At 38.5% G+C, this 25,851-nt stretch overlaps 2 protein-coding genes across 4 annotated transcripts; both read right to left on the reverse strand.

Moving 5' to 3' along the window:
• Positions 1–756: 756 nt before the first annotated feature.
• On the reverse strand, positions 757–13,070 carry wiza (WIZ zinc finger a). Its single transcript, XM_048200419.1, has 10 exons — positions 12,874–13,070; positions 12,014–12,137; positions 11,197–11,736; positions 10,271–11,017; positions 8,076–8,549; positions 7,200–7,520; positions 5,277–5,491; positions 3,834–4,110; positions 3,560–3,725; positions 757–2,045 (listed from the first exon to the last, which is right to left on the reverse strand). The coding sequence occupies exons 2-10, from the start codon at positions 12,114–12,116 to the stop codon at positions 1,877–1,879; spliced, it is 3,012 nt and encodes a 1,003-aa protein (XP_048056376.1). The 5' UTR covers positions 12,117–12,137; positions 12,874–13,070; the 3' UTR covers positions 757–1,876.
• A 2,639-nt stretch (positions 13,071–15,709) lies between these two features.
• Positions 15,710–25,518, reverse strand: rasal3 (RAS protein activator like 3). 3 transcript variants are annotated; one of them, XM_048200417.1, is made up of 18 exons: positions 24,581–25,518; positions 23,968–24,107; positions 23,718–23,796; positions 20,997–21,064; positions 20,791–20,876; positions 20,516–20,642; positions 20,295–20,393; positions 19,508–20,179; positions 19,287–19,431; positions 19,049–19,193; positions 18,579–18,815; positions 18,193–18,394; positions 17,980–18,071; positions 16,979–17,246; positions 16,777–16,890; positions 16,375–16,565; positions 16,178–16,262; positions 15,710–16,085 (listed from the first exon to the last, which is right to left on the reverse strand). In XM_048200417.1, exons 1-18 carry the CDS (start codon positions 25,128–25,130, stop codon positions 15,996–15,998), a joined length of 3,390 nt encoding a protein of 1,129 aa, XP_048056374.1. In that variant the 5' UTR covers positions 25,131–25,518; the 3' UTR covers positions 15,710–15,995. The 3 variants fall into 3 exon arrangements, with proteins under 3 accessions (XP_048056374.1, XP_048056373.1, XP_048056375.1); XM_048200416.1 differs by having other exon boundaries at positions 16,979–17,249; positions 24,581–25,517; XM_048200418.1 differs by lacking the exons at positions 23,718–23,796; positions 23,968–24,107; positions 24,581–25,518 and adding an exon at positions 22,821–23,059 and having other exon boundaries at positions 16,979–17,249.
• Between the last annotated feature and the right edge of the window lie 333 nt (positions 25,519–25,851).

Genomic DNA, 25,851 nt, shown 5'->3' on the forward strand with positions numbered 1-25,851 from the left:
TCTACATGAATCATTACATATCAGAATTTGGTTAGACATGTACACATAAACAACCTGTAACAAAGCATTGTAACTTTGCAGATGTTGTTTATGCTCAAACAGCAACATTACACACTAATTAAATTTAAAAAATTGAAATCATAATCAAGGATCCCTTTAATATATTTTATTAGTAGCAAGTCAAAGGAATATGCAGCATAAAAATGACCGTTTTCTTGTAAATGGTTAATCTGATAATAGCACAAATGTAACAAAAAGGTGATTCTATGATTCATTGCACTCAGAAAATATATGCTGTCACTCAAATGACCATAAACTGTCATTTGTATTTTATACATAAGTATATATATAAAATTTATGTTTTTTTGAAGACCTTTAACATTTGTAAAGGATATAATTCATTTTTTCCAAACAGAAGTGTTTGATTTCACTTTCCTCTTTGAAACAACCCTTTTTTCATGTAACAGCTTCATAAAGGTGTCGGTCCAGTCTATATGTCCTGTAATTAACATCTCGGCACTGCTGGTTTACAGGAAACAGACGAAACTCTTGAAACAGGAGGGTTTCATTTACATAGGAATATAGCATTAGCAGTCCTCATGAGTGAAAAACAGTGAAATGTCTCAGACACAAGAGATACAGTAAAGATGTATACTGAATTTAATATGTAGAGGATTCAGTAGAACACTGTTTCTTAGGATGAGGAACATGAAAATGTACTGCATAGTAGCCTATAAATGACCCACAAAGCAGTAAAACGATTTCAAGTGTGTCTTTATTAATTGGCTATTAATCAAATGCAGGTATAAAAAGCTTCAATACTGTATTCAAATTATTTTGCAAGAACTACAGCTCGTCATTGACTGTTTGTTTCAACTGACTTGAAATCTTGCAAAGTCTGACTAAGAAAATTGTGAAAAGAAAATATCACACGAGAAATAATGTATATGGAAATATGCAATTTCCACATACATTCTGGAAAGGTATTTAATAGCTGCTGTTGGAGTATAAAACACCATTTACTCCAACCAGACACAGTGCTTTACAAAGACAAATACACAAGTACATGTAATAGTATCACACTGTTGACTAATTTAACTGGTACTCTTGAAGATATAGAGAAAAAAAAAAAACTGATCCACAAAAATGCATTAGTAAAAACATGATATATTAATAAAGACATTAAAGTCTCATTTAATGCTGAGATCACTAGACATGTCCTGGTTTCACTATAGTGCTGGTGTCTGCTTAAATTTGAAAGAAATCTGAAACAATTTTCATTAATACATATAAATGAAAATCTGTAGAAATTCCTTTTATTGGATTTTTGGCATCGAAAAATCAGATTGTTCACACACGTGAGAAGCTGCTTTCAAAATTTTAAGTACTATTAAAAGGTAAGAACAATAACTTCATTTCAAAGACCAAACCCTGGTCTACACAATTTTGTTCACAAAGCAATAAAACATTCTTTAAAACATAACACATTAAGTACTATTGCAAACTTTAAGTACAGTATAAAACAGCTTTGAAATCTTGTTAATCAAGAAAACAGCTAAAATGTGGTAACACATTATCAAAATACAATAAAACCAGTGAAACGCAATAAAAAAAAAGAAAAGAAAAAAAAAGTACAATACATTCAAAACATCCCACCTGGAAAACACTTGACATGTAAGAAACACTGTGGTTATAGTCTTTTTCAGTAGTGTCTTACAAAAATAATCATCTAAAAGTCAACAAAATCAAATCAAATCCACATCACAGTTGGCAGTTAAAGACCAGGTAATAAAGTGGTATTTGTAATAAAAGGTCAGTGTAGTGTAATTGAAGAATTACAAAATGATGAAAATAAAGACCACAGCAGAAAGAGCATCTAGACAGCCTGAGGGCCGATAAGCAGTGGCGCTTCGGTACGATTGAGAGGAGGCTGAGGTGATGAGGTTGAGGCCGAATCCTTCTTAAGCTTCAGGATGTGTTGCTGTAGGTGCATGACCCAATCCTCCTGTATGGACAGCGGTCCTTGGAAAACCTCGTCACAGAACCTATATAATAATTTATAGAAGATCACTTATTATTCTAATAGTGTATTTATGGGAATTTAACAACAAGGAGAGAGACACAACTATTGGGGGACGGGGGACATAATGCAGGTCGAATTCAAAATCTTCATGCACCGTAAGTACAATCACTACTGTAAACTTTTTAAAAGTACAAAGATTTGCAAACAAAAGAAACAATTTGTTCACTTCAGAATTAAAATTTCCTGATAATTTACTCAACCCTATGTCATCCAAGATGTTCATGTCTTTCTTTCTTCAGTTGAAAATAAATTAAGGTTTTTGAGGAAAACATCCAGGTCTATTGCGGAGGAGCAAAAAAACGACATTGTTGTTTTACCTTTTTTTGGTCGTTTGACTTAGTCTTTGCACTTTCGCTTTGTAGACACTGGAACGGTACTTTCGCCTACGTCACGCGTGACCTTTCCAACGTGATTACGCAATGCGTGGCACAACACAGAGCAGTGCAACTCGTGCATTTGTGTTTTTTTTTTTTGAAAATGACTGATAAGAACCCTTATTCCTCGTCTGGAATCATGTAGAGCTCTTTGAAGCTGCAGTAAAACTGCAATTTGGACCTTCAACCCATAGGTAACTGTTGAAATCCACTATATGGAGAAAAATCCTGGAATGTTTTCCTCAAAAACCTTAATTTCTTTTCAACTGAAGAAAGAAAGACATAAACATCTTGGATGACACGGGGGTGAATACATTTTGTGAATATAAAAGGTCTGTAAAGTTTCAAACATTAAAATGCACTATAAATGAGAGTTTTTGTCTCCCAAAAGAAAGAACCAATTCTGAACTGCATGAAACAAGTTATTTCAGTCTTACTTCATTCACAAACCTACACAGGTTTGTAAAATATTTGCATAATGCCAGTTTATGGTCTTCACTGGCTCCCCGCTAAAAACCTCTACCACTTAAATATGCTTGCAACGGTGGTTCGGGTTGATCAGCTACTTCTTCCAATGTTTCATTGTCGGACTGGAATTGATACGATGAAATCAGCGTCATCGTTACTGTTCGTATCACTATGTATCAAGTGCTGAAGAAGCCTCTGAAGCTGAAATTCAGATGTTGTAATGGGTGTTTCGTCTTCAACACGTGCTGTAAGCAGTAGCCCAATCGCAACAGACTGGGCCATCTGACCAATCAGAGCAGAGTAGACTTTCAGAAAGGAGTGGTTTTAAGAGACCGAATCCTTTATCGAACGGTTTCAGACACTGTGAGAAACAGGTGATGCTTCAATGTATATTACGAGAAAGTGTTTTTTGAACTTAGATTCATGTAACCTATTGCAGGAGACCGCATAATTGGGGCATTTTAATATAACACAGTAGAGTGTAGACAGGAAAGTGGAGCGAGAGAGAGGGAGAATGGGATCAGGTCATGAACCTTGAACCTGCTTTTTTGTGAGCAGCACACAACTCTTCTCCACTCCCAGACAGAAAAACCACCACGTTCACAGAACAAACCGATTTGTGGTTTCAACTCACCTGCACTTGAGGGAGTACACCTTCCCTACTAGCTTTACTAGGCTGGTCTCTGGTGGTCTAGGCACCAAGGATGGAATGTTTCCAGCCCGAGAGGGCTTTGAAGGTTCTGTTTCCCTGGATCCACTCTCAGAGTGGTATAAATGCTTTGGGGGACGCCGTTCACAGCCTAAGACAAGCACAGTGATAATGCATAATAATTTTCTTTAATGGCTAAAACTCAATTAATACATCATTTGGAGCCTTAGCTTAAGCGAGAAATACATATTTCTCCTACCTCGAGGAGAACGAACGTTCAGTTCACTGCGAGCCATAGGAGACTGGATCAGGCTGTCTGAGGATAGCTCATCTGATGAAGGCCGTTTCCTGTGTGATGAGGAGGAGTGGCTCATTCCTGCTTTTCCATCTCTAGCTGTTGCCACTGTTGCTTTGGAAAGCTGGTATGCCTGCGGCTGACCAGCGGAGTCTCGAGCTGCTGATGAACCTTTGTGAGATCCAAGACGGACAGACTCAGAGTCTGAGGAAGAGTATGGAGTGGAGGATCGTTTGGGGACCTATAACAGAGGGAGACATAGAGACATTTTGTGACTATCAATAGCTGCATTTCTATTACCCTTCAAATTGCGCAATTTGTAATTGCGAATTGAAAATACGCCCAATGGAAAGACGTGAATTTCGCGAAAAACTCCCAAATATTGCAAAAGTTTTTACGCTCAGGCGTTTTTTCAGGCAATTTGAAATGGAAAATATAAACATTTTTTTTCACATTAACAGGTCACCTGACGTACAGTTACATCATTCTTTAAAGATAGCGTGGTATGTTTGTACAGAAGACGAGAAGGGGGGTGCTTTTCTTTTCTTATTTATGCATCTCTTTCCTTGTGCCTCAGCTTCACCCCCATAGAATCAATGGGAGGATGCAAGAAAAGAAAACGAGGACTGGGTAATCTAAGCAAAACTCAAGCATCACTTCAGAACGTCATCAGCTGCGCTAGAACCTTGAGGGATCTGTGGACCCTTACGTTATTAAAGTTTGATATATAACACTAATAGTATTAATCTATTAACAATTAATAATTAACATAATAGAAACTAATAGTATTAGATGTCTATGCACATCCTCACTCCTCGTTCCTATTTATAGAATTAAAAAGACCTTCGAGATTTTCTTTGATTGGTTTCCAGGTCACAGGCTGGAGGATGGAGGAGCAAAGAAATGAGGAAGCATCCACTGGAGTACTGAGAAGCTCCCAGGGAAGCATATATGAGGAAGAAGGGCTTCCAGAAGCTGTGGCAAATTTTACACTCCAAAATAAGAGCTCTCAGATAGAAGTATCTTTTGTAAAATGACTTGTCACGAGAGGAAAATTACTTATTGCGAGAGTTTCAGTCGCATTACATCGGTAAATGGAAACGCCATCATTTCACAATAGTTTTTTTATCGGCATTTAGAAAACAATCGCAGAAGTTTTGGAAACCTGGCTAATGATGCCCCAAGTTGCTGACAACTTTGTGTACATGCAAATCTTAAGAAGTAACAAAAATACCACAAAAGACAGATATTAAGATTTGTTTTTTGGGAATATATCTTACCTCTTTTTTCACGTTTTAAGTTTAAATTTAACAAACTTTAGTGAGGTTTACTTGTAAAATCAAAACACCTTCCTAAAAGAGATGAGAAATATCATTCTAGTTAGTCAACAATTCAACCTGGACTCACCTTCTTAACAAAAGGCAAGTCCCCCTTCATGTAGCTTTTGTGGAGCTCTGCTACCTTCCCCGGTTCACTCTTCATCCAGGCCTTCAGGGTCTCAATAGGAGAGCCGATGACCTTCCAATCCACTCCCTGCTGCCTCAAGTGGGCTCTTGCGTGGCTGGCTAGTGCCTTTCGATTCTCAAAATCAAAACCACAGAGTTCACAGGTGGCATCACAGCCTACAGCAGAAAAGGAAGAGAGTGGAGAACATGAAAGACTTGAAAGTTAGACATATTGCACTAACATCCACAATAATGTCAGGATAGAGTCAGCTTTGGTCAGTTTGGCCTTTGCAACTTAATATATACAAACTCGATTCCAAAAAAGTTGGGACACTGTACAAATTGTGAATAAAAACAGAATGCAATGATGTGGAAGTTTCAAATTTCAATATTTCATTCAGAATACAACATAGATGACATATCAAATGTTTAAACTGAGAAAATGTATCATTTTAAGGGAAAAATAAGTTGAATTTCTTGGCATCAACACATCACAAAAAAGTTGGGACAAGGCCATGTTCACCACTGTGTGGCATCCCCTCTTCTTTTTATAACAGTCTGCAAACGTCTGGGGACTGAGGAGACAAGTTGCTCAAGTTTAGGAATAGGAATGTTGTCCCATTCTTGTCTAATACAGGCTTCTAGTTGCTCAACTGTCTTAGGTCTTCTTTGTCACATCTTCCTCTTTATGATGCGCCAAATGTTTTCTATGGGTGAAAGATCTGGACTGCAGGCTGGCCATTTCAGTACCCGGATCCTTCTTCTACACAGCCATGATGTTGTAATTGATGCAGTATGTGGTCTGGCATTGTCATGTTGGAAAATGCAAGGTCTTCCCTGAAAGAGACGACGTCTGGATGGGAGCATATGTTGTTCTAGAACTTGGATATACCTTTCAGCATTGATGGTGCCTTTCCAGATGTGTAAGCTGCCCATGCCACACGCACTCATGCAACCCCATACCATCAGAGATGCAGGCTTCTGAACTGAGCGCTGATAACAACTTGGGTTGTCCTTGTCCTCTTTAGTTCAGATGACATGGCATCCCAGTTTTCCAAAAAGAACAAATTTTGATTCATCCGACCACAGAGCCTTGGCCCAGAGAAAACGCCTGCGCTTCTGGATCATGTTTAGATATGGCTTCTGTTTTGACCTATAGAGTTTTAGCCGGCAACGGCAAATGGCACGGTGGATTGTGTTCGACCTTGACCCTTACGCACAGAGATTGTTCCAGATTCTCTGAATCTTTGAATGATATTATGCACTGTAGATGATGATAACTTCAAACTCCTTTCTGATATTGCTCCACTATTTTTTGCCGCAGCATTGGGGGAATTGGTGATCCTCTGCCCATCTTGACTTCTGAGAGACACTGCCACTCTGAGAGGCTCTTTTTATACTCGATCATGTTGCCAATTGACATAATAAGTTGCAAATTGGTCCTCCAGCTGTTCCTTATATGTACATTTAACTTTTCCGGCCTCTTATTGCTACCTTTTTCTTATTGCTATCCCAACTTTTTTGGAATGTGTAGCTCTCATGAAATCCAAAATGAGCCAATATTTGGCATGACATTTCAAAATGTCTCACTTTCAACATTTGATATGTTATCTATATTCTATTGTGAATAAAACATAAGTTTATGAGATTTGTAAATTATTGCATTCCTTTTTTATTCACAATTTGTACAGTGTCCCAACTTTTTTGGAATCAGGTTTGTATATATATATTGTGGCATGTTCCATTCAGTTATCATCTCTCAATTTAATATGCTTATTTTGCATTTCTATCTAATTAACATTTTTGGGAGATTATAATATTAGTTACAAACATTATAACCAGTAACTAACATATAACCTTCAAAATAAATCTTGGTTCAGTGTACCAGTAGTCGTGTTGTCTGAGTCAGGTTTCTCTTTTTCCACAGGTGATAGAGTAAACGTGCGAGGTGGGGATGCTGTCTTTTTCCACTGCACTGCCGCCCCTGATGCAGGTTCCGGTTTGATTTTGGATGCCCGACCAGCACCCTCCCTTTTCATGAGCTCATACAGGGCCTCTATGGGCGGGACTTTCAGCGACCACCTTGCTCCCAGCTGTCGTAAGTGACCACGTGCGTGACAGGACAGGGCTTTACGAGTGTCAAACATCTCGCCACAGTAGTCGCAACATACAAACTGTTTAGGCTCCTGGTTTTCATGCTTCGGATCTGAGGAAAGCAGACACAAGTCATCATAAACTGAACAAAATAAGGGATTCACAGTAAAACATTTCTTATTTAAGTTTTCTTAACATAACATTAAGCTATAAATTTAACCATGCAAATTGTACAATTATGTCATTATATATTAATTTCTTAAATGTATACTTTTAATCTTTAATAGCACACCTAATGGGGTGGTATTAACTACACACTACACCATTTGTTCCAGTGACTTCCATTTATACACATGCAAATACAACAGACAAGAAATCCAAGATCATTTGAATTTCACTTGAAAGTTCTAGTTTGGTGAACTCTGACTTGCAAATTCGTATCACAAAGACAGATGATCAATAGATGATCGATTCATAGTGGCATAATCTCTTAGTTGAATTAAAAGAATTCAAACTGTAAAGCTGTAGGTTTGTATTAAAGTGGAATTGATTGTATAGTTCATTCTAGTGTGACTGCGCCATAAGGCTGAAAAGTCTACAGAAAGTTTAAATGTATAGAAAGAAAAGAATAAAAGAAGTAACTGGATGCACTGTCATTTTTACGCACCGATCATGGGTGATCTAACTGTGTTGGAATCAGATGGAGGTGTTAAAGGGGTGGTGGGTGCGCTTTGTGGCTTTGGAGACTCTATGATAGAGATATCAACTTCCATAGGTTCGTCCTTTGGTTTTGGGATCACAGTCCTGGAACCTTTCTTGGCCTTTGGAACTTTGTGAGGAACAGGAGGAGGAGAGGAAGACTGGATAACGGGCTTAGGGGATGAGAGTAGGGAGGGAACAGAGGGAGGTGCAGAGGGGGATACCAGTGGGGTCAGCGAGGGCGGCTCAGGGGAACTGAGAGATCCGGCAGAACTACCACGTTGGGCCATCACCTCTCGCAGAGTGGCCATGGGAGACCCGTTTACAGACCACTCGGTGATGCCCAGCTGACGCAGGTGATAGCGGGCGTGACTGGCCAAGCTCTGACTCTTCTTAAACTTCTCGTGACAGAATTCACAGCTGACATGTTTAGATGACTCTCCTGGAGTGGAAGAAAGAAGACATCTCATAAATGATCAGAGGAAAGTATATTAGGACAATTTTTGGATATTGGATGTAAAATCCTACCTTAATGCCCCCCTGTGAAGAAGCTTAAAGGGTTAGTTCACCCAAAAATGAAAATTCTGTCATTAATTACTCACCCTCATTTCATTCCAAACCTGTAAGACCTTCGTTCATCTTCAAAAATACAAATTAAGATATTTTTTATAAAATCTGAGAGCTTTTGGTCCCTCCATAAACAGTTATGCAACTGACACTTCAAAAAGTTCATGCAGAAGCTCAAAAGTGATGCATAACACGAGAATGAACCTCACTGGTTCAAGCAAACATGCTTAAGCTTTCATGTACCACAACTGATGTGTGACTTGATGAATGTTTATTTGTGATAAAAGCCTAAATTCAATCTGTTCATCATATAAACCGATCATGTCTCTTCAGAAAATTTGGACTAAACTGCTCAATTCATATGGATTAGTTTTACGATCTCTTTATGAACTTTCTGAAGCGTCAAAATGTCAGCTGCATAGCTGTCTATGGAGGGACAGAAATCATTTCGATTTCATCAAAAAGATCTTAATTTTATGTTCCGAAGTTGAACGAAAGTCTTACAGGTTTGGAATGACATGAAGGCAAGTAAATAATGACACAATTTTCACTTTTAGGTGAACTATCCCTTTAAGGTTTACTGTATATCAAATATATTACCGTTTAAAAGTTTAGGGTTGGTAAGATTTTTTAAAGCGGCATTTAATAGACAGAGCCGTAGATCACTGACAAGCGACGCAATATCGCGTTCATTATCGAAGGCGATTCATCTGCGATAATGAACGTGATATTGCGTGGCTTGTCAGTGAACTACGGCTCTGTCTATTAAATGCCGCTCCATTTGAAAGCAGGTGATGGCGATTTAGCGGTAATCAGGGAACCGGCTTTACTGACGAAATGCGCGTGACAATTGCATGGGATATATCGCCCAGCCCTAATTTATTTGTGCAAATATAAAAATGGTAATACTGCAAAATATTATTACAATTTACTGTTTGCTATTTAAATATATTTTAAAATGTAATTTATTCCTGTGATGGCAAGCTGAATTTAACATGATCATTCAGAAATCACTCTAAGATGCTGATTTGGAGCTCATTCAAGAAAACAGTTATGCTGCTTAATATTTTTTAGGATTATTGGATGAATAGAAATTTCAAAAGAACAGTATTTATTTGCAATTTGTTCTAACAATGTAAAAGCCTTTAATGTCAATTTTGATCAATTTAATGTATCCTTTCTTTTTTGTGTGAAAAAATCCTTATCTCAAACTTCTGAGCAGTGTTGTATGTGTACTGTATACAAAAAAAAATGTGTACAACAATTTCAAAATCAGGATTCCCACAATTTTCGACCAATGCATTTCAATGACTTTCCAGTTGTTCTTGACTGGAAAGACTTTTTAAGATTGCACTCAAAAATAGCAATTTTTAGTCTATAGAAACATGTTATATTTAACTGAATTTAATATTTACACAGAATTTTCCATGACTTTAGTATTTTATTTATTTTCCAGGCATGAGCTTCATACTTTTAAAAATTCTGGTTTTCCATGACCATGTTTTGCTATAAATTATCACCCACCCCTAGGTTTATACATAGTCAAGTTATTCAAACATTACTCAAAAGTAAATAAAAAATAATTTAAATTCTTACCTCGAGAGGGTGATTTCAATTCTTCTTTTCTGTCAAGCGGCAAGCCCTCTGCAACATCTGTAGAAATCTTCTGCTTCTTCGCTGAGGGAGGTGATATAAATTCTGTTTTCTCTGTAAGAGGTAAGGCCTCCGAAACATCTGTAGAATTCTTCTGTTTTTTGGTTGGGGGAGATAATTTCAATTCTCCTTTACCACTGAGGGACAAGATCCCCGAAACATTCGGAGAACTTTTCTTCTTTTTCTTTAAGGGAGGTGATTTCAATTCTGTTTGGCTGCTGAGGGGTATGTTCCCTGAAACATCTAATGAAATCTTCTTCTTTTTGGCTGAAGGAGGAGATTTAAATTCTGCTTTGTTGCCGAGAGGCAAGTTCCCTGAAACATCTGGAGAAATTGGCTTTTTGATTGGAGGAGGTGTTAGACGAACGGATGTCAGTCCTTTAAACGATAGAGGGACAAGAGAGGGATTTTTGCTGATGGATGATGAGGTGGAAGGAGCAGAGAAGGGTGAAGTGTGAGCCTCAAAGTCCGACCCTTCCAGCTGCTCAGCACTGGCCTTTTCCTGGAACTCCTCGCTCTGAATAATTTTATGAAGCATCTCTATGGGAGCACCTTTAGACTCCAAATTCACGCCAAACTGCCGCAGGTGGGCCCGCGCATGGCTGGAGAGACCTTTACGGGTCTCGTACCAGGCTCCACATAATTCACACACATGGACGTCATCCCGCACAGTGGAATTCATCATGGTTGCTGGTGAAAAAACACAAAACACATTTCAAAATTGATTTGAATGTGCCTGCAAGGATTGCTTCATCAGTTTAACCAGCTTGCTTTATAGAGTAGTAAAATTCACTAGTCCAAGTTTTTTTTTTTTTAAATGGATGCCATTTCCAAGCACATGCCAAAACATTTTTAATACTGTTACTTACTTAAATTGAGTGGAGCATCTGTTTCCTGAGGAGCCCAGAGGGGCTTGGCTGAGGCCAGCGAGAGGGAGGTAGACAGGCTGCCATCAGTGAGCCTGGGTTCAACAGCCTTGGGAGGAGACAAGGCCGAAGATGGAGTGGACACCGAGATCTTCTTTGAAGATGCTTTACGAGGCTTCCCTACAGCAAAAGGTGAAGAAGAGTGACCAGATGCCGCTGATCCTTTGGCAGCAGAGGGGGAAGATGAGGAGAGAGCATATTTTTTCTTTACAAGGTTGGATATTTTAATCTTCAATTTTGGCCCAGCGTCCTTTTTGAGTTTGGGCGACTGGGTTTTGTGTTTTTTAACAGGGCTGGCCTGTTTCTCGAGCTTGGGTAGAGTTCCGCCTCTTTCTTTCATCAGCTGGTACAGGAGGTCTATAGGAGCTCCACTGCTGTCGGACACAGCCACTCCCAGCTGCCTGAGATGATACCGGGCATGACTGGAGAGACCTCGTCTGGATTCAAAATTGGTCCCACAAAACTCACAATTATGGACGCCTACTGTAAAAACGTGAGATAAACAATGTCATGAAACCTGTATGGAATATGAACTCATATTTGACAGTCTGTTTTGTCCATTTTTCCTTAAGAATCTATAGTGTTTCCTTGACTGCAACATAAAACAGTTCCTCCAGGATTTGGCGATTCTGTGATCATCACATACTACATGATTTTCTGCAAAATCTTTCAACTACTCCCCAATATCTGCAGACCAGCTCTAACTTTCAGCATTGTGGCAAAAATCTTGGCAAAAGTTATGTATCTTTGGTGTACTTACAATCAGAATCGTCCAAGTCTTTATTCAAGTCTGGTTCCAGACACTCTTTGGAAAAGGTAGCTGTGCTTGTCTTCTTTGACGAGTCTGGTGCGGTCTTCTCCATGGCTGGAATCTCTCCCTGGCACTTAGAGAGAAAAACAGCTTACACATTTAGACCATGCAACTTATCCATTCATAGACAAGAAAAAAAAACTACAGTAATACAGTAATAATTTTCATAGCTGCAAAATTCTAAATGTAGAAAAAACAAGTTAGAGAATCTAATAATAATTGTAACCAAAATGCAATAATAACTACAGCTATTACTGCAATAAATATTACATTAGTAACATTATATCATGTATTAAACATCACTGTAACCAAAATACTAAATAAATCAAAATGACAAAAATATTTTGAAATCTCCTAACGTTGTTTGAAAGATAACAAGTATTTAATTTTATTTTTTATGGTTTTACAGTACCAAATATTGCATTTTAGCGGGAACTATAACTACCATGGTGATTATTGGTAATGTTTACATGTTACTAATACAGTGACAAGGCACTCACTCAAATACTCTGTTTTAAGATTAACTGGCTAAATTTGCTCAGAATTATTTATTTTAATCACGACTGGGGTCGTTATTGTTGTATGCTTATGATAAACCAAAAACAAACTTTCCATCTCGAAGCATGTCATGCATCAGTTCCAACCATTTAACACAATAGACGCGCACATGCAGTTAGCACGAGCTGATTATTTATCAGGCACTGCAAGTCGAAACAGTTTTGCTAGTATGCAAAGCAACAGAACATCTGGCTACATGTAGCCCACCATATTAAAAACAAATCGTTGAAGCACATAATGCTCAAAATTACCTTAAAGTGGCGAGGTTTCTCTTACAGGAACGAGGGACGACAGGCACTTTAATCACAACAGCACAGTCGATCTAGGCAAAATCAATCGATCCCTCAGTTAGAAAACAAATACATGGGCGAATCACAGAACTGGTTGCTATCAGAACTAAATTATCATGCGTTTTGTATACAGAATCTGGAAGAACAGATGGAACGTCTTGTACTGTAGTTAGACATTCATTTTATATCCTTATGTTAAATGTGAAGATTAAGAATGTCACATTAAGACGTAAAAACCGTGTCTGTGGAGGTACAGGTAAGATGCAGGTGATCTCAGAACAAGCGAATCGTGTCTTTTAGAATAATCTCAGAACCTTTTGTGACAAGGATTATTGCTATTTTGGGTGGAAAACAAATTATAGTGTGTTTAATTTTTCCAAATAGGCTACTTTATATACTTAAAGGGGCTTTGATTTTTCTTAGCAAATATTGTTTCATTTAAATTAAATTAAATGCATAGCTCACTCAAAAATGAAAATTCTGTCATCATTTACTCACCCTCAAGTTGTTCCAAACCTGTATGAATTTCTTTCTTTTGCTGAACACAACAGAAGATATTTTAAAGAATGTTAGTAACCAAACAGTTGATGGGCCTCATTGAATTCCATAGTATTTTTTTCCCATTAAGTTCTTTTGTGTTCAGCAGAAGAAAGAAATTCCTACAGGTTTGGAACAACTTCATTTTTGGGTTAACTTGTGATTGATTTAGTCTGAATATCATATAATGAAATGAATTTGATTAAACATTGTCATTGATTGGTAGCCCCCGAAATATTAACCTCGATAAATTAATTTGGAAGTATGTAAATAAAAATAGCCTATAGAAGTGATAAAATGTGTAAAGTGGTATTTAGTCTACAAGAAGGTTGTAACTGAGAAAAATAAATAAATTCAATTTGGTTGGCCTATATACAAATTTTTTAAAACTGTATTTAAAGGGGACCTATTATGCCCCTTTTCACAAGATATAATAAAGGTCTCTGGTGTCCCCAGAATGTGTCTGTAAAGTTTCAGCTCAAAATACCCACAGATCATTTATTATAGCTTGTTAAATTTGCCCCTATTTGGGTGTGAGCAAAAACACACCGTTTTTGTGTGTGTCCCTTTAAATGCAAATGAGCTGCTGCTCCCGGCCCCCTTTCCAGAAGAGGGCGGAGCTTTAACAGCTCTCACTTCAGTTGCTCAACAACAACAAAGCTGGAGAATCTCACGCAGCCAAAATGAAGATTGTCAGTAACGGTGTTCAGCCTTACATTGTTCAAACCAGAGTCGGACACTTATGGATGTTTCTGAATGATTAGTGGATAAATTTATCTAGTTGCTGTTTAGTTGATTCAACTCATTGACTAGCATGTGCCGTCATGTTAATCCTTTGTGCAAATCCAGCGCTGAATTGACCCTCGTTTGTGAAGCAGTCAGGTGTTAAATGACAGCATGGCAACAATATTTTACTACAACAACTCTTCTTCTTCTCTGAAGCAGCCCAACATGGCCTTACCCCCTTTGTTGCGTGTTCCCGGGGTCAGGGTTTATGTAAATTTTGGGGTTTGTGATGTCACCAACCTGCTGTAGTCCCTACCAGCTTTTTGTTGTTGTCCTTAAAAAGTGATTTCTGTTAAAGAAAATATCTCCCTTTGCATTTGCGTCATAACTTTGAGATGTTGTTTATACTCAAACAGCAACATTTTAAAGCAGGGGTTTTCAAACTGTAGCCTTTTCTCAAGGCGTTTTTTTGTCTGCGTTTTTGTCTGTAGTCTACATTTGTTTTTGTGGACTTGTGAAATGTCATCCGTCACTGTCCAAGTACTGTTCCAATTCAAAGTTCGTGTTTTGCCCAGTACAGTTAAAATCCCTGGATGTGTTCTTTCTCCACCCCTTTTTATCGAGGATGCATTGTGGTGACTTGTGTGTAGTTGAGACAGCCGAATATCCCAGAATTGATTTCACATCAACCAGTGAGCGGCAATGCCAGAGGAGAAAACCCACATCTTACTACTATTTTTGTTTCACAAAATGTATTTTTTAACTTTAAATCTGTGGTTGATTTATAAAGATACTATATTTTCGGAAAAATTAGATCCAGGCGGTCTTAAAAAACGGATTGCCAAACTCATATTTAAATAACATATTTCAAATCAGCAACACAGGCTAGATCAGCCAATGCACACATGTAGTCTATCCTCAGATGTCGCCCATTGGCTGAATGTCTGATGCATATGGCACACTAAATGGGAAACGCTTTGGGAGTTTCAAAGTCTTCATCCGATTAGTTGAATTTTCCAGGATTTCCAGTAGATGTATGTCACATTCTTCAACACTCCACCGGGAGACAACGCCGTTGTGATGCCAAACCCCCTTATGGAAGAAGAAAGCCGTCGTGTTTACAACTTATCTGGATTTTCAAAAATATGTCAAGTTCACAGCACCATTGTTGCAGTGAATTTGCATATGTTCTTGAATGAATTGCATGCCAGTCTGTTATTGTGGGGACATTGACTTTACATTTTCACGCCCCTAAACATGACGCTGAACAAAACGAACTGTGATTGGTTCCTCTCGGGCAGTCCTTGGCCAATAAAAGCTACTGTGGAGCCCAGGGCTGCGTTTAAGTCCATTTTAAGTCCAATTTTTAATCCCTTCCCTCGCTGACTTCCCTCCGCCTCATTCACTTGGATGTACGTCATTGCTTACATTGCACAAGTGCACACTACTGGCGGAACCCTTGAAATGTGTTTAAATAGTACAACCTTTACATTACATTTACAGTTAAAAGAATAACAACGATGATTCAGCTTGGTTTGGTTAATGCACATTTTATTTGTAAAAACAGTTGGTAGGTCTTATGCAGCTCTATACTAAAAGAACAGGACAAATGAATAAATCCATTAATTGGTGTCCCATTTTATTTTGCTAATTGTAACTATAATTCATTATTGCAGTGATAATTAGATTTGGTTGAATTGTTACAGGTAGGTAGCTATGTAAGCGCAGTGTTGCCAATGAATAAAAGAAATCTGACTAAAGCAACTAGCAATGCAAAATGTTATCATTTAGCGCACCACACCAGTACTTTCTATGATGCATCAGGTATTGATGTAAGTCTGTCTTATGCCATCAGCATTAACTGCATAGAGTTGGTGCACATCTTTCAACAACCCAGCAAACTGCTCCTCCTGTTATCAGACACACAAATGCAAGTGTTAACTTAGTTATAATGTAGCCTGAATTAATGTTGTGCATTTGTAAAACTAGTCAGATTACTTACCAAAACATTCATGCGTTCAACTGCAGCCACAGCGACATTTAGCTTTCTTTCGTCTTCCTCCCTCTCCTCTTCTATGACACCCAGTCTACACAAACAAGTACATGATCTCAGTTGTCTTATCAGCATTTACAAATTAACACATTTTGACTTCTTTTAAGCCAAAATTGGAAAAAAAAAGAAAAAAAAAAAAGAATTACCTGAATGTTGCACTGGCCAGCTGTTCCTCACGGATGGCTAAAAGATTACGAAGTTCCTGAACCTCTGCCTGTAGCTGTGTATTCTGGTCTTGGGTCATAACTATGAAGTCTTCTAACCGCTTGGCCATTTCCAGCTCACGCTCTGTCACCTGCTCCACGCCCATTCGCAGCTCAGCCAACTCTTGCGCATGCTATGACACACCAAAACTTTGTTAACATACTGTGGCTTTTTATTACACCATTTCCTCTTAAGTAATTACATCAAAATAGAGGTTAAACATTTTTTGTTAGACCAGTCTGGTTACACAAAGATTTCCATGAAAATGAATACTATCATGCATTCAAATACACTTGATGGTCCAAACCTGTTGCTTCTATCTAGAGTATGCAGAGTAGACTCACCCTATCTAATGTGCTTGTGTCCTCTTGCTCTTGTCCTGTTATTTGATGGGGCTCATTGCCATCTTTGTCTTTGATCCAGAGTACTTTTGCTGCTTTGCTTTTGGAATTCGTGGACTACACACAAACAGAAAATAAACATCAAATAAATCAAATCATTGGCAAAATGTCAAATTTCTGGTAAATTTTAACCAATCTTACTTACATTGCTGGGTAATGTAATTTCCAAATTGGGAGATTGGTCCGGACACTGTGTAGGTAGCTCTTCATTGCTTGCCTGCCGCTTTACTAGTTGCCTCTGTTGCCGGGATGGTCTGTTGGGGACACTGAAAGCCCGTTGCACCTGCTTCCGCTGACGATCTTTGCCTTGGTTGGGTTTTGAGTCTATGGGAAGCTGCTGCATGGAGTTTTGTAATGGACTGTACTTGGGGAGATCCCTTGGCGGTAAATATACAGGCTTTGGTGTTCCATGACTGCTGTTTCAGCAAGAATGGAGACACAGGTGAGAGGTGTGTAAGTAAAAGTACTTTGAACAAACATTGATTTTAAAGCTTGATACATCTATATTAGGCCTTTGGGCAGGGGTGTCCAATCCTGCTTCTGAAGGGCCAATGTCCTGCAAAGTTTAATTCCAACCAGCTCCAACACACATGCCTGGAAGATTCTGGTGAATCTGAAGACCTTGATTAGCCGGGTTCAGGACACGCTGATTCATAGCGCTCCGAAGCTTACTGAAGCAGTGTTTTGAAATCGGCCATCACTAAATAAGTCATTATTTTGTTTTTTAGCCACACCAAAAATATTATCGTCGCTTTATAATATTAATATTGAACCACTGTACTCACATGAACTGATTTCAATGTTTTTAGTACCTTTATGGATCTTGAGAGAGGAAATGTCATTGCTCCCTATGCAGGCCTCACGGAGCCATCGGATTTCAACAAAGATATCTTAATTTAAACAAAGGTCTTACAGGTGTGGAACGGCATGAGGGTGAGTAATAAATGGCAGAATTTTCATTTTTGGGTGAACTAACCCTTTAACGGAACATAGTGATTTGTGGTGCACAATTGTGGGACTTTTCATTGCACTCAGTGGAAGGATTCTGCGATTGAGACAGGTCTTAAATTGCCATCTCCCTGATCAGTGCCCTGACTACTGAACTAGGGAGCTGATTGAGACACACCTATTGTAATATAACCGTACCTGCTAACAGGGATCCGTTGGGCATCATGGTCAAGGAATTCTGTGATTTGGTTCAGGATTGAAGGCAAGGGTTGTAGGTTGTCTATTTGGTCCTACAAATATATATGTTTTTGAGCATGAGCACATTGTTTAAAGATATGTAAAACTTAAAGTCAGAAGTGTTCTGATCAAAGTTTGCAGCAAAGGCTTTGATGAGACCTGATGTTTTGTTACCTGTTTCATTACAGAGATAATATTGACCAGGAGATTGTGAAGGACCGCTAGACGAAGGGGCAGGTCTACATAGCCATCAAATCGAGCCATGGCCATTTCACTGTCTGGATCAGATACTTTCTGTAAGAATCCTCGCATTGGCTCCCAGTGTTGTTCTAGGAACTCATTCATAAAAAACATGTACTCTTCCTTTTCGCCAAATCTGGTGGATATTGAGATAAAATGGTTCTTGCTGATCATTTAAGAATCAAAGCTTAAAAAAAATCTTATTTTCATTTTGATATATAATCAATTTGCAAACATTTTGTAGACCTGATATAAGTTAACTTGAAGGTGGTGATAAATTTGCAATAAGTAATAAATTTAGCTTTAGAGATGGGACTTACAAGGTGAAGTTTGCAAGGTTTTGAATGACCTTGGCTGTCAAAGTGAGAGTGCGAAGGGTGTTTGTCTCTGGATAGGCTTGGGTGAGGCCGAAAAGTGATGGACTGAGGATCGCTGGGCATAAGAATCGAAGAAACAGAGATGCTGATATGAGACGGTGTCCGATGTCCGTTAGACCTCGCTCCTCACAATTTGATACCCAACTGGAAAAAATTTCATTCAGCTCTGCAGGGAATGAGCTGTTCATAGAAAGGAAAGAATTGATCATTTAAAAATAACTATCCTTTGGAAGACTTCTGACACCCATTTAGATTAAGTGAACATGGTAAATCTAGTTACTGTTAGGCATTGGATATTGCAGTTGTTCGGTCATCTTAGATGTGTTCTCTACAGAAAATACTTTGTACTTGTTATCTTTGTGTTCACACTTTCAAATATATTTTCAAGAGTGTGTTCGTTTAGGTTATCTTACTCATGCATGTCAGTTATTCTCTTTACAACATCCCCACATGTCTCCTTTAGATGTCTCTGGTTGATTGGTAGATCAGAGGCAGAGCATTTTAGAGAGTCTACCTCGCAGCTCTCTCCTCCATTATACAATCTGGATATAAAGTCGCCTATGGGTGAAGATTGGTACACAGGAGATTATAGAGGTAAATAAAATGACACATAGAGTTTTATTACAAGGAATGCAGTAGAATATTCCTTACCAAGTGTGTCTATGAGATACTTCTGGCCCACCAATTTCATATATTCATCAATAGCCTTTGTAGCCAGTGTATTCTCTCTGAAAATCAAAGCTTCATTTTCTCCCAAGCGCTGAACTTCTGCACTACCAAGATCAATCAAGAACTCCTGCACAAACAAAAAACATTCAGAATTTTGAAAAGCTTATCTGCCTTATCCTACAATTACTGCTGTTGCAAGTCACCTTGGCTTTCCCAATACTCTGGAGCACATGAACAAGTGCTCCTGCCAGTTCTTCTTTCTCCCGTACATTGAGAAGAGGTTCCAGGCTGCTGCACATACCCACATAATCCAATGTGACGTACTCTGCAAATTCCTTGTACCTCTCAATAGGTAGAATTTTCAGGTTCTTAAATCTGGCCTTGACTCGAATCGAAGCCTGCGGTCCAACTTGGTCCTTTGCAGCACTTGTTCCTGGGGGTTTGTAGGGAACGATGGGATACCATTTCTCTTGATAGGCCCGTCCTTTTATGTCTGCTAAAGCAAGAGCCACACTTCCAATAGGATGCAGAATAGAGTCATCCTTGGAATGGCGCTTCTTCTTGGAGTCTTCATCTCTAAAGAGGTGCAGGGTGATCTGGGTGACAGGGGGCAAGTTTTCAAGTTCAAAAAATTCGCCCCAGAATAGCTGGCAACCTCCTGCAGCACTACCACCATGGCCCGCACCAGCTGCGCCAGATCCTCCTTCAACTGCTTGACTGGAGCGTTGGGCGGACTTCCCCACGGCCCGGGTACTAGTACGAGCAAACAGTGTGCCATCAAGGTGGACCTCACAATAATATCGCTTCTTTGGGGGAAGGTCTTTTGCTTCGTTAACCCAAAGGCTCAGGGAGTTCTCAGTACGCTCACAGTTGTCCTGAAGGAACAAGACATTATAAGACTGTATAAACCATTAGCATTATTTCTAACAAATATTGTTAGAATAACAAATAATGACCAATTTTGAAGGACATTTAAGTTGAAGAATATACCTTATTTGGATGAGCAGCACGACGCAAGTCTTCAATCCAGCGGTCTCTTTCTGCAGCTGAACTGCACCCAAAGCAGTGGTTATTCTCTGAGTTTATGACCTTTTGTGAGTTGGACAAGGAAATACACAGAAAATAAGTAATTGGTTTGGATTGTGTATTGACATAAAGATGTCAATACAAGCAAAAGGAAAATGTACAATTTAAATATGCAACAAGCCTACCTGAAAACAGTACTTTTCCCCTAGAATAGAGCTGTGGACTGGCCTGATGACGGTGGTTTGGTCTGCACTCAGATCCAGGCTTTTTGCAGCGCTGACTGGAATGGATAAAGATTCTTTGGAACCGTACCTTGGTAGAAAGAAAGTGTGAAAGACTGGTAAACCGCATAGCATATCAAAGCATCAGATGATGTTTGTTCCCATTGATATTAGACATTACTACAGAGAGAATTTTGGTAAAATCAGTCTTTTTCTGTATTATGTAAATGATTCTCCACCTTGCAGCAACACTAAGTCCTGCAGTATTGAGCTGCGTGCTGCTTTTCCGTTTATCGTCACCCTGTAAGCGGCGCTTGATTAAGTTCTAGCATGAGAATGAAAAAAAGAAGTGTCATGAAAAAAATAAATATATTTATGCATGCATTTACTTCAGCAACAGTTTCAGATTGTACAGATGTCTAATGTATGACTCATGTATACTCACTTTGACACCACCATCTTGCCCTTTTATTTTGGTACCACTTTGGGGAACCACAGGATCTGGATTTAGCTCTAATGAGAGAAAGAAAAAACACTCAATATTAGATCATCACTTTAATATTCCACTTTTGTCTGTAGTATGAGCACTGAAGTTGGAGGTCAGTTCCTTTTTAATACAATTATTAATAATTTAAGCTAAAATTAACATGTGCGTGTGCATGTACTGTATGTTTTTCTGTTTATTTCAGTCTGGTGGGATAAAATACTGCAGAAAAACAGATAATCTCAATGCAATCGCAGATTCTGAAACCATGACAGGAAGCATATCATTTCCTTCCTTCTTATGAGCATAAGATCAATAATTTCCAGTTTAACAGAAAATGTAACTGTGTTAGTTGAATTCTGTTAATACGGAACAGAACCGAAATCTAGGGCTTATTTAATTTTTTATGTCAAAAATGAGCTTTTACTTGATCATCCATGCCTTTATGAAAGCTGGAGACCAGACAAGCATTATCATGCAGCGGATGTGCTCCCAATTTTGGACTTACACAATTATGGGGGTCGAACTTAGGGGTGCTTAAATCACAATTACAAAAGCTGCAGCTGTGAAAATAAATCAGCCTATTAACATGTTGTGTCTGCTGTAAAAGTCTGACAGTTTGCACTTTGACATGAATTTTAAAAGCAACATGAAGTAACTAACTGAATGAAAAAGTGCAACCTTAAAAACGGCAACACATTGTATAGAATTAGCAGCCACTCCCAACAGAAATGAAACTAGAGCTTATTTATGACAAGACCAATTGTGATGCATAACCTGGTATTAAAAGCACAAAACCTCTCGGTATATTTCCCACATACAGTCGGTGATAAATTAGGAAAAGCGGAAGGATGCCTTTATCACACAATGTCAATCATGGCATGGTCCTTTTTAGGAGCCTTTAGGTCGTGTGATGTCTCTGAAGCCATTGAATATAAGACTTTAACAGAACCAGGTTTGACTTAAGCTGCTAAATGTTCCATCACAGATGGATAGGTAGATGATCCTCTAAATTACCAGATCTAAATGCCGTTAGATGTTTATGGAAGCACAGAAATTTACAACACTGGAGGCTTTTCTTCTTTGCGTTAAATACAAATCAAGATTTGCATACATATATATATAAATCCTTGAAGGTCTGTACTGAAGGTCAGACCCTGCTGCTTAATAGGTAATGTTGTCTACTCTTTTCATGCTCAGAGTTCACAGCTTACGATGTTAAAGGGATAGTTCACCCGAAAATGAAAATTCTGTCATCATTTACTCACCCTCAAGTTGTTCCAAATCTGTATAATTTTCTTTGTTCTGTTGAACACAAAAGAAAATATTTTGAAGAATGTGTTGATCAGTTTTGAAGAACTGATCAGTTTTGGGGTACCACTGACTTCCATAGTAGTTTTTTTTTTTTTTTCTACTATTGAAGTCAATGGTGCCCCAAAGTGATCTGGTTACAAACTTTCTTCAAAATATCTTCCTTTATGTTCAACAGAACAAAGAAATTTATACAGATTTGGAACAACTTGAGGGTGAGTAAATGATGATGGAATTGTCATTTTTGGGTGAACTATCCCTTTAAGTTTAATAAACTATTGTATTTGAAAGCAGTACTCAAAATATATCTTGTGCTGAATTAACTGAAAACGAAGACCAATTTAAACTCAATTGTATTCTGCAGTCTCCTTACATTTGTTTCAATGCTGATTGTATTTCACATGCATTATACTCTCCAGCAAAATAATTTGATTTATTCATTTAAGAAGGCAAAGTTAAAATATTTTTTCTTACCTAGTGCCCCTCCACATACAATCCAACGCCTAAAACCCATGCTTTGGAGTAGCTTAGAATCAGTTTTCCTTTCAGAACATAAGACTCATAAATGCCCTTTTATGGCTTTTTTTTTACATTTAATATGAGTGTCTTGCATGCTTATGTTGAGCGCTAGACAGCAAACCCCATCAGTCTCAGTCATCATCTGGTATGGAACACCCAGTTGTGATATTATCTTCAGAAACTCAAAGGAAGCAATTTTACAAGCACACGCACACAGAACCACGTCAGCCATTTCCTCTGTGACTTATCTAGCTTCACTTTAGTCACTGACAGGCAGCCAAGATAGAGACAGATGATACCTCTCATTTCTTGAAGTTATCTTCAGCTTTTAAATTGTCAGGACACAGAGAACTTTAGGCTGTTACTTCCCCCCCAATGATCTTCACAAGAAATACAACTTTTGTGCACATTTGTTTGTACGAATGTCATTGTATTAGATGATATAATATCAAACCAACTGGAAAATATTTTTTAATATAAAACACACTGCACACATTTTCTTAAGTATTTTTTTTTTTTAGCAAAACATTTCACAAAATTCAGTTTATTATATGATAGGTATGCATGTTATATGAAAGATTTAGTGATTGAAATTACACCAATAGATACAAAAAAAATGTAAATAGTGTTCTAAAATAAGATGTAGGACTTTTTAGGACACCTGTAAGAACTTGAGGGGACTTTATACATCCTCTAAAATGACCTTGAGACCAGTTGGTTAAAATTAAAATTTGATCAGAAAAGTGAGGTTCTGAGAAAAGGTTGAATGTCACTTTTTGCTGATGCTACTTGGTTAGATATGTTGTATCTAATGCAATGAAATTAAGACACTTAAGTAACTCTGATACTGACCCGTGTGACTTCCACTGATGTTCTGGAGACTGACGCTGGAGAGACAACTGCTGGCCCGGTTCCGTACCCTCATCAGTGGCTGAATAAAATCAAAAGATAATGATTGGCACCAAGTTCACCTAAAATCGAAAGCATTTCCAAACAGACTGGACTGACACATCAAGGTCAGTTTAAGGGCATACAGTACATCCGCTAGTATAGTATAATATCTCATCTGTTGGCATTGTTGAATATGTCTGTTGTCCATTACCTCCTCCTCACGTGGGATAAGGATCTGTCCATCTTGAAGAAAACAGTTGCTAATATCCCAAACAGGAACGTCTTGTGGGGGGGCCCAGGAGAGCCGAACAGGTTCTTGGGCCACATTCTCAGGCTCACACTTTTCTTTGTCTTTTTTTCATAAAATATAAGAATTAACATGAAGCATTTCAATTTAAATGGCCTAGAAGCTTCAAAGACAAAACATGCCACAATGAAATCAGTTCCAACATCATAAGGGCTTAATTAGTTAAAATAACGATAGCAGTCATAAGTAAGTCCAATTACATGTTTAGGTCGTTATCCTTTGGGTACAAAGGTGAAAAACAATTTCTTGTTAAGCACTTCTGTGCTTGTTATCTTGTAGCCTATATTTTAGTCTTTCATTCTATCTCCATCTTGCACATCCTGTTATTGCACTTTCATTCTTTAGCGCCATTTAGTGGCATCTGCATGTACAATCCTTTACAAGGTTAGAAAGTGCGTTTACACTGTCCAACAATAGATGCCTTTCTAAGAACTCTACAAAAACCTTCATATAATGGTTTCGACTTTATTTAAGCTTATGTTTCTAGAACATTTAGCATTTAATATAAAGCTCTTACCATGCTCTGCAACAAGAGTACTCTGTAGACGCTGTCTCTTGAACTTCTGTGAGACCGTTTGCAAGTACTTTCTTATTTTACCCCTCTGCGTTGTGTCCTGGACCGTGGTCCCTGATGCCTGTGCGCTGGAGGACCCAGATGCCGAAGAGGAGTTTAGGACCGAAGATAGAAGGGACCCTGGTGGCTCTGAAAGAGCTCTGCGGAAAGGGTTTTTCCTTGAAGTTGCTGGCTTGTCTGCTTTGGAGGGGCTTTCGGCCCCTCGAGGTGCAGTCGAACACTTTTCCCCCGCATCTTCACTCAGAGCTTTGCGCCAACTCTGCATTTTATTCCATTTATTCGAAGCCCCTTTCTCCAGCTTCTCGATAGCCCCCTGTGCAGCCGTCTCTGTCTTGGCCCCTGTGTGCCACTTGTAGGTGTTGAGTAGCTTGCCATCCTCTGGTTGTTGTTGTGGGTCTTGATCAACCGGACTGTTTTGTTCAGGAGACAGTTCCATGTCCTCTTCAATCTGAGGTTCTGACTGCTCAGCACTCGCTTCTTTGTTCGTACCCATCTAGATTTCTTCTCTGTGATCCAATTTTGTGAACTCTTATGTTTTGTATGGAATGCAAGGTATTTTTGTGTAGTACCTCAAAGTGAGTTTCCTCAGCACTTTCCAGTTTTAGAGATTTTTAAATGTGTTGTATCTTCCTCAATTTCGAGTGCTCCGGATCTCATCATCCACTCACTTCACCTATTGGCCACTTCCTCAGATTGTTTTGCGCATCATCAATTTCAAAAGTCTGTCATTTGACTAAGGTCTTGTTTAAGTGCTAACTCTTACACTCACAGTTGTCTAGTTTGTGGTACATATATTACTTTTTGGCTTCGTTAAATTGGTGTGCGTAGTTTTAAATGATGCAGTCCTTGTGGTCCCCAGCTTTTGTAGGTATAAGCCCTTTTTTTTTTTTTTCAGAGCATACTTGTCGTCCAGCATTCAGGAAACCAGTCAGTTTGTGGGTGGGGAAATCAGGTTTGGTTCACAGGTTAAAGACAGATTATAATGTTTCCCAGATTGACCCAACAAATGCAACATTTCTGAAATGTTCTATGTCCTTCTTATTTCTAAAAATCTAAGAAATCATAATCTGTAAATTGACCTGGTTTTGTTCTTATTGTATACATAGTGTTTAATTGTAAAATGGTAAGGTGGTGACTGGTAAAAACTCTTATGATTATCCTAGTGTAACATAATCAAGATTAGATTTTTTTTGGATTAAATATGAACAGGATTG

The sequence above is a fragment of the Megalobrama amblycephala genome, linkage group LG8, assembly GCF_018812025.1.
Source record: "Megalobrama amblycephala isolate DHTTF-2021 linkage group LG8, ASM1881202v1, whole genome shotgun sequence".
NCBI classification, from domain to species: domain Eukaryota; kingdom Metazoa; phylum Chordata; class Actinopteri; order Cypriniformes; family Xenocyprididae; genus Megalobrama; species Megalobrama amblycephala.

Bases quoted from the DNA above. Each gene is read 5' to 3' on its own strand.
- wiza (XM_048200419.1), bottom strand. From the start codon at position 12,116: ATGGAGAAGACCGCACCAGACTCGTCAAAGAAGACAAGCACAGCTACC. The intron at 7,521-8,075 runs GTGCGTAAAAAT...TGCTTTCCTCAG, and splicing joins AGTTAGATCACCCATGATCG to ATCCGAAGCATGAAAACCAG. The intron at 2,046-3,559 runs GTGAGTTGAAAC...ATTATTATATAG, and splicing joins GTGTACTCCCTCAAGTGCAG to GTTCTGTGACGAGGTTTTCC.
- rasal3 (XM_048200416.1), bottom strand. From the start codon at position 25,130: ATGGGTACGAACAAAGAAGCGAGTGCTGAGCAGTCAGAACCTCAGATT. The intron at 20,394-20,515 runs GTAGGCTTGTTG...AACTCACAAAAG, and splicing joins GGGAAAAGTACTGTTTTCAG to GTCATAAACTCAGAGAATAA. The intron at 18,816-19,048 runs GTAAGATAACCT...TTCTATGAACAG, and splicing joins AGAATAACTGACATGCATGA to CTCATTCCCTGCAGAGCTGA.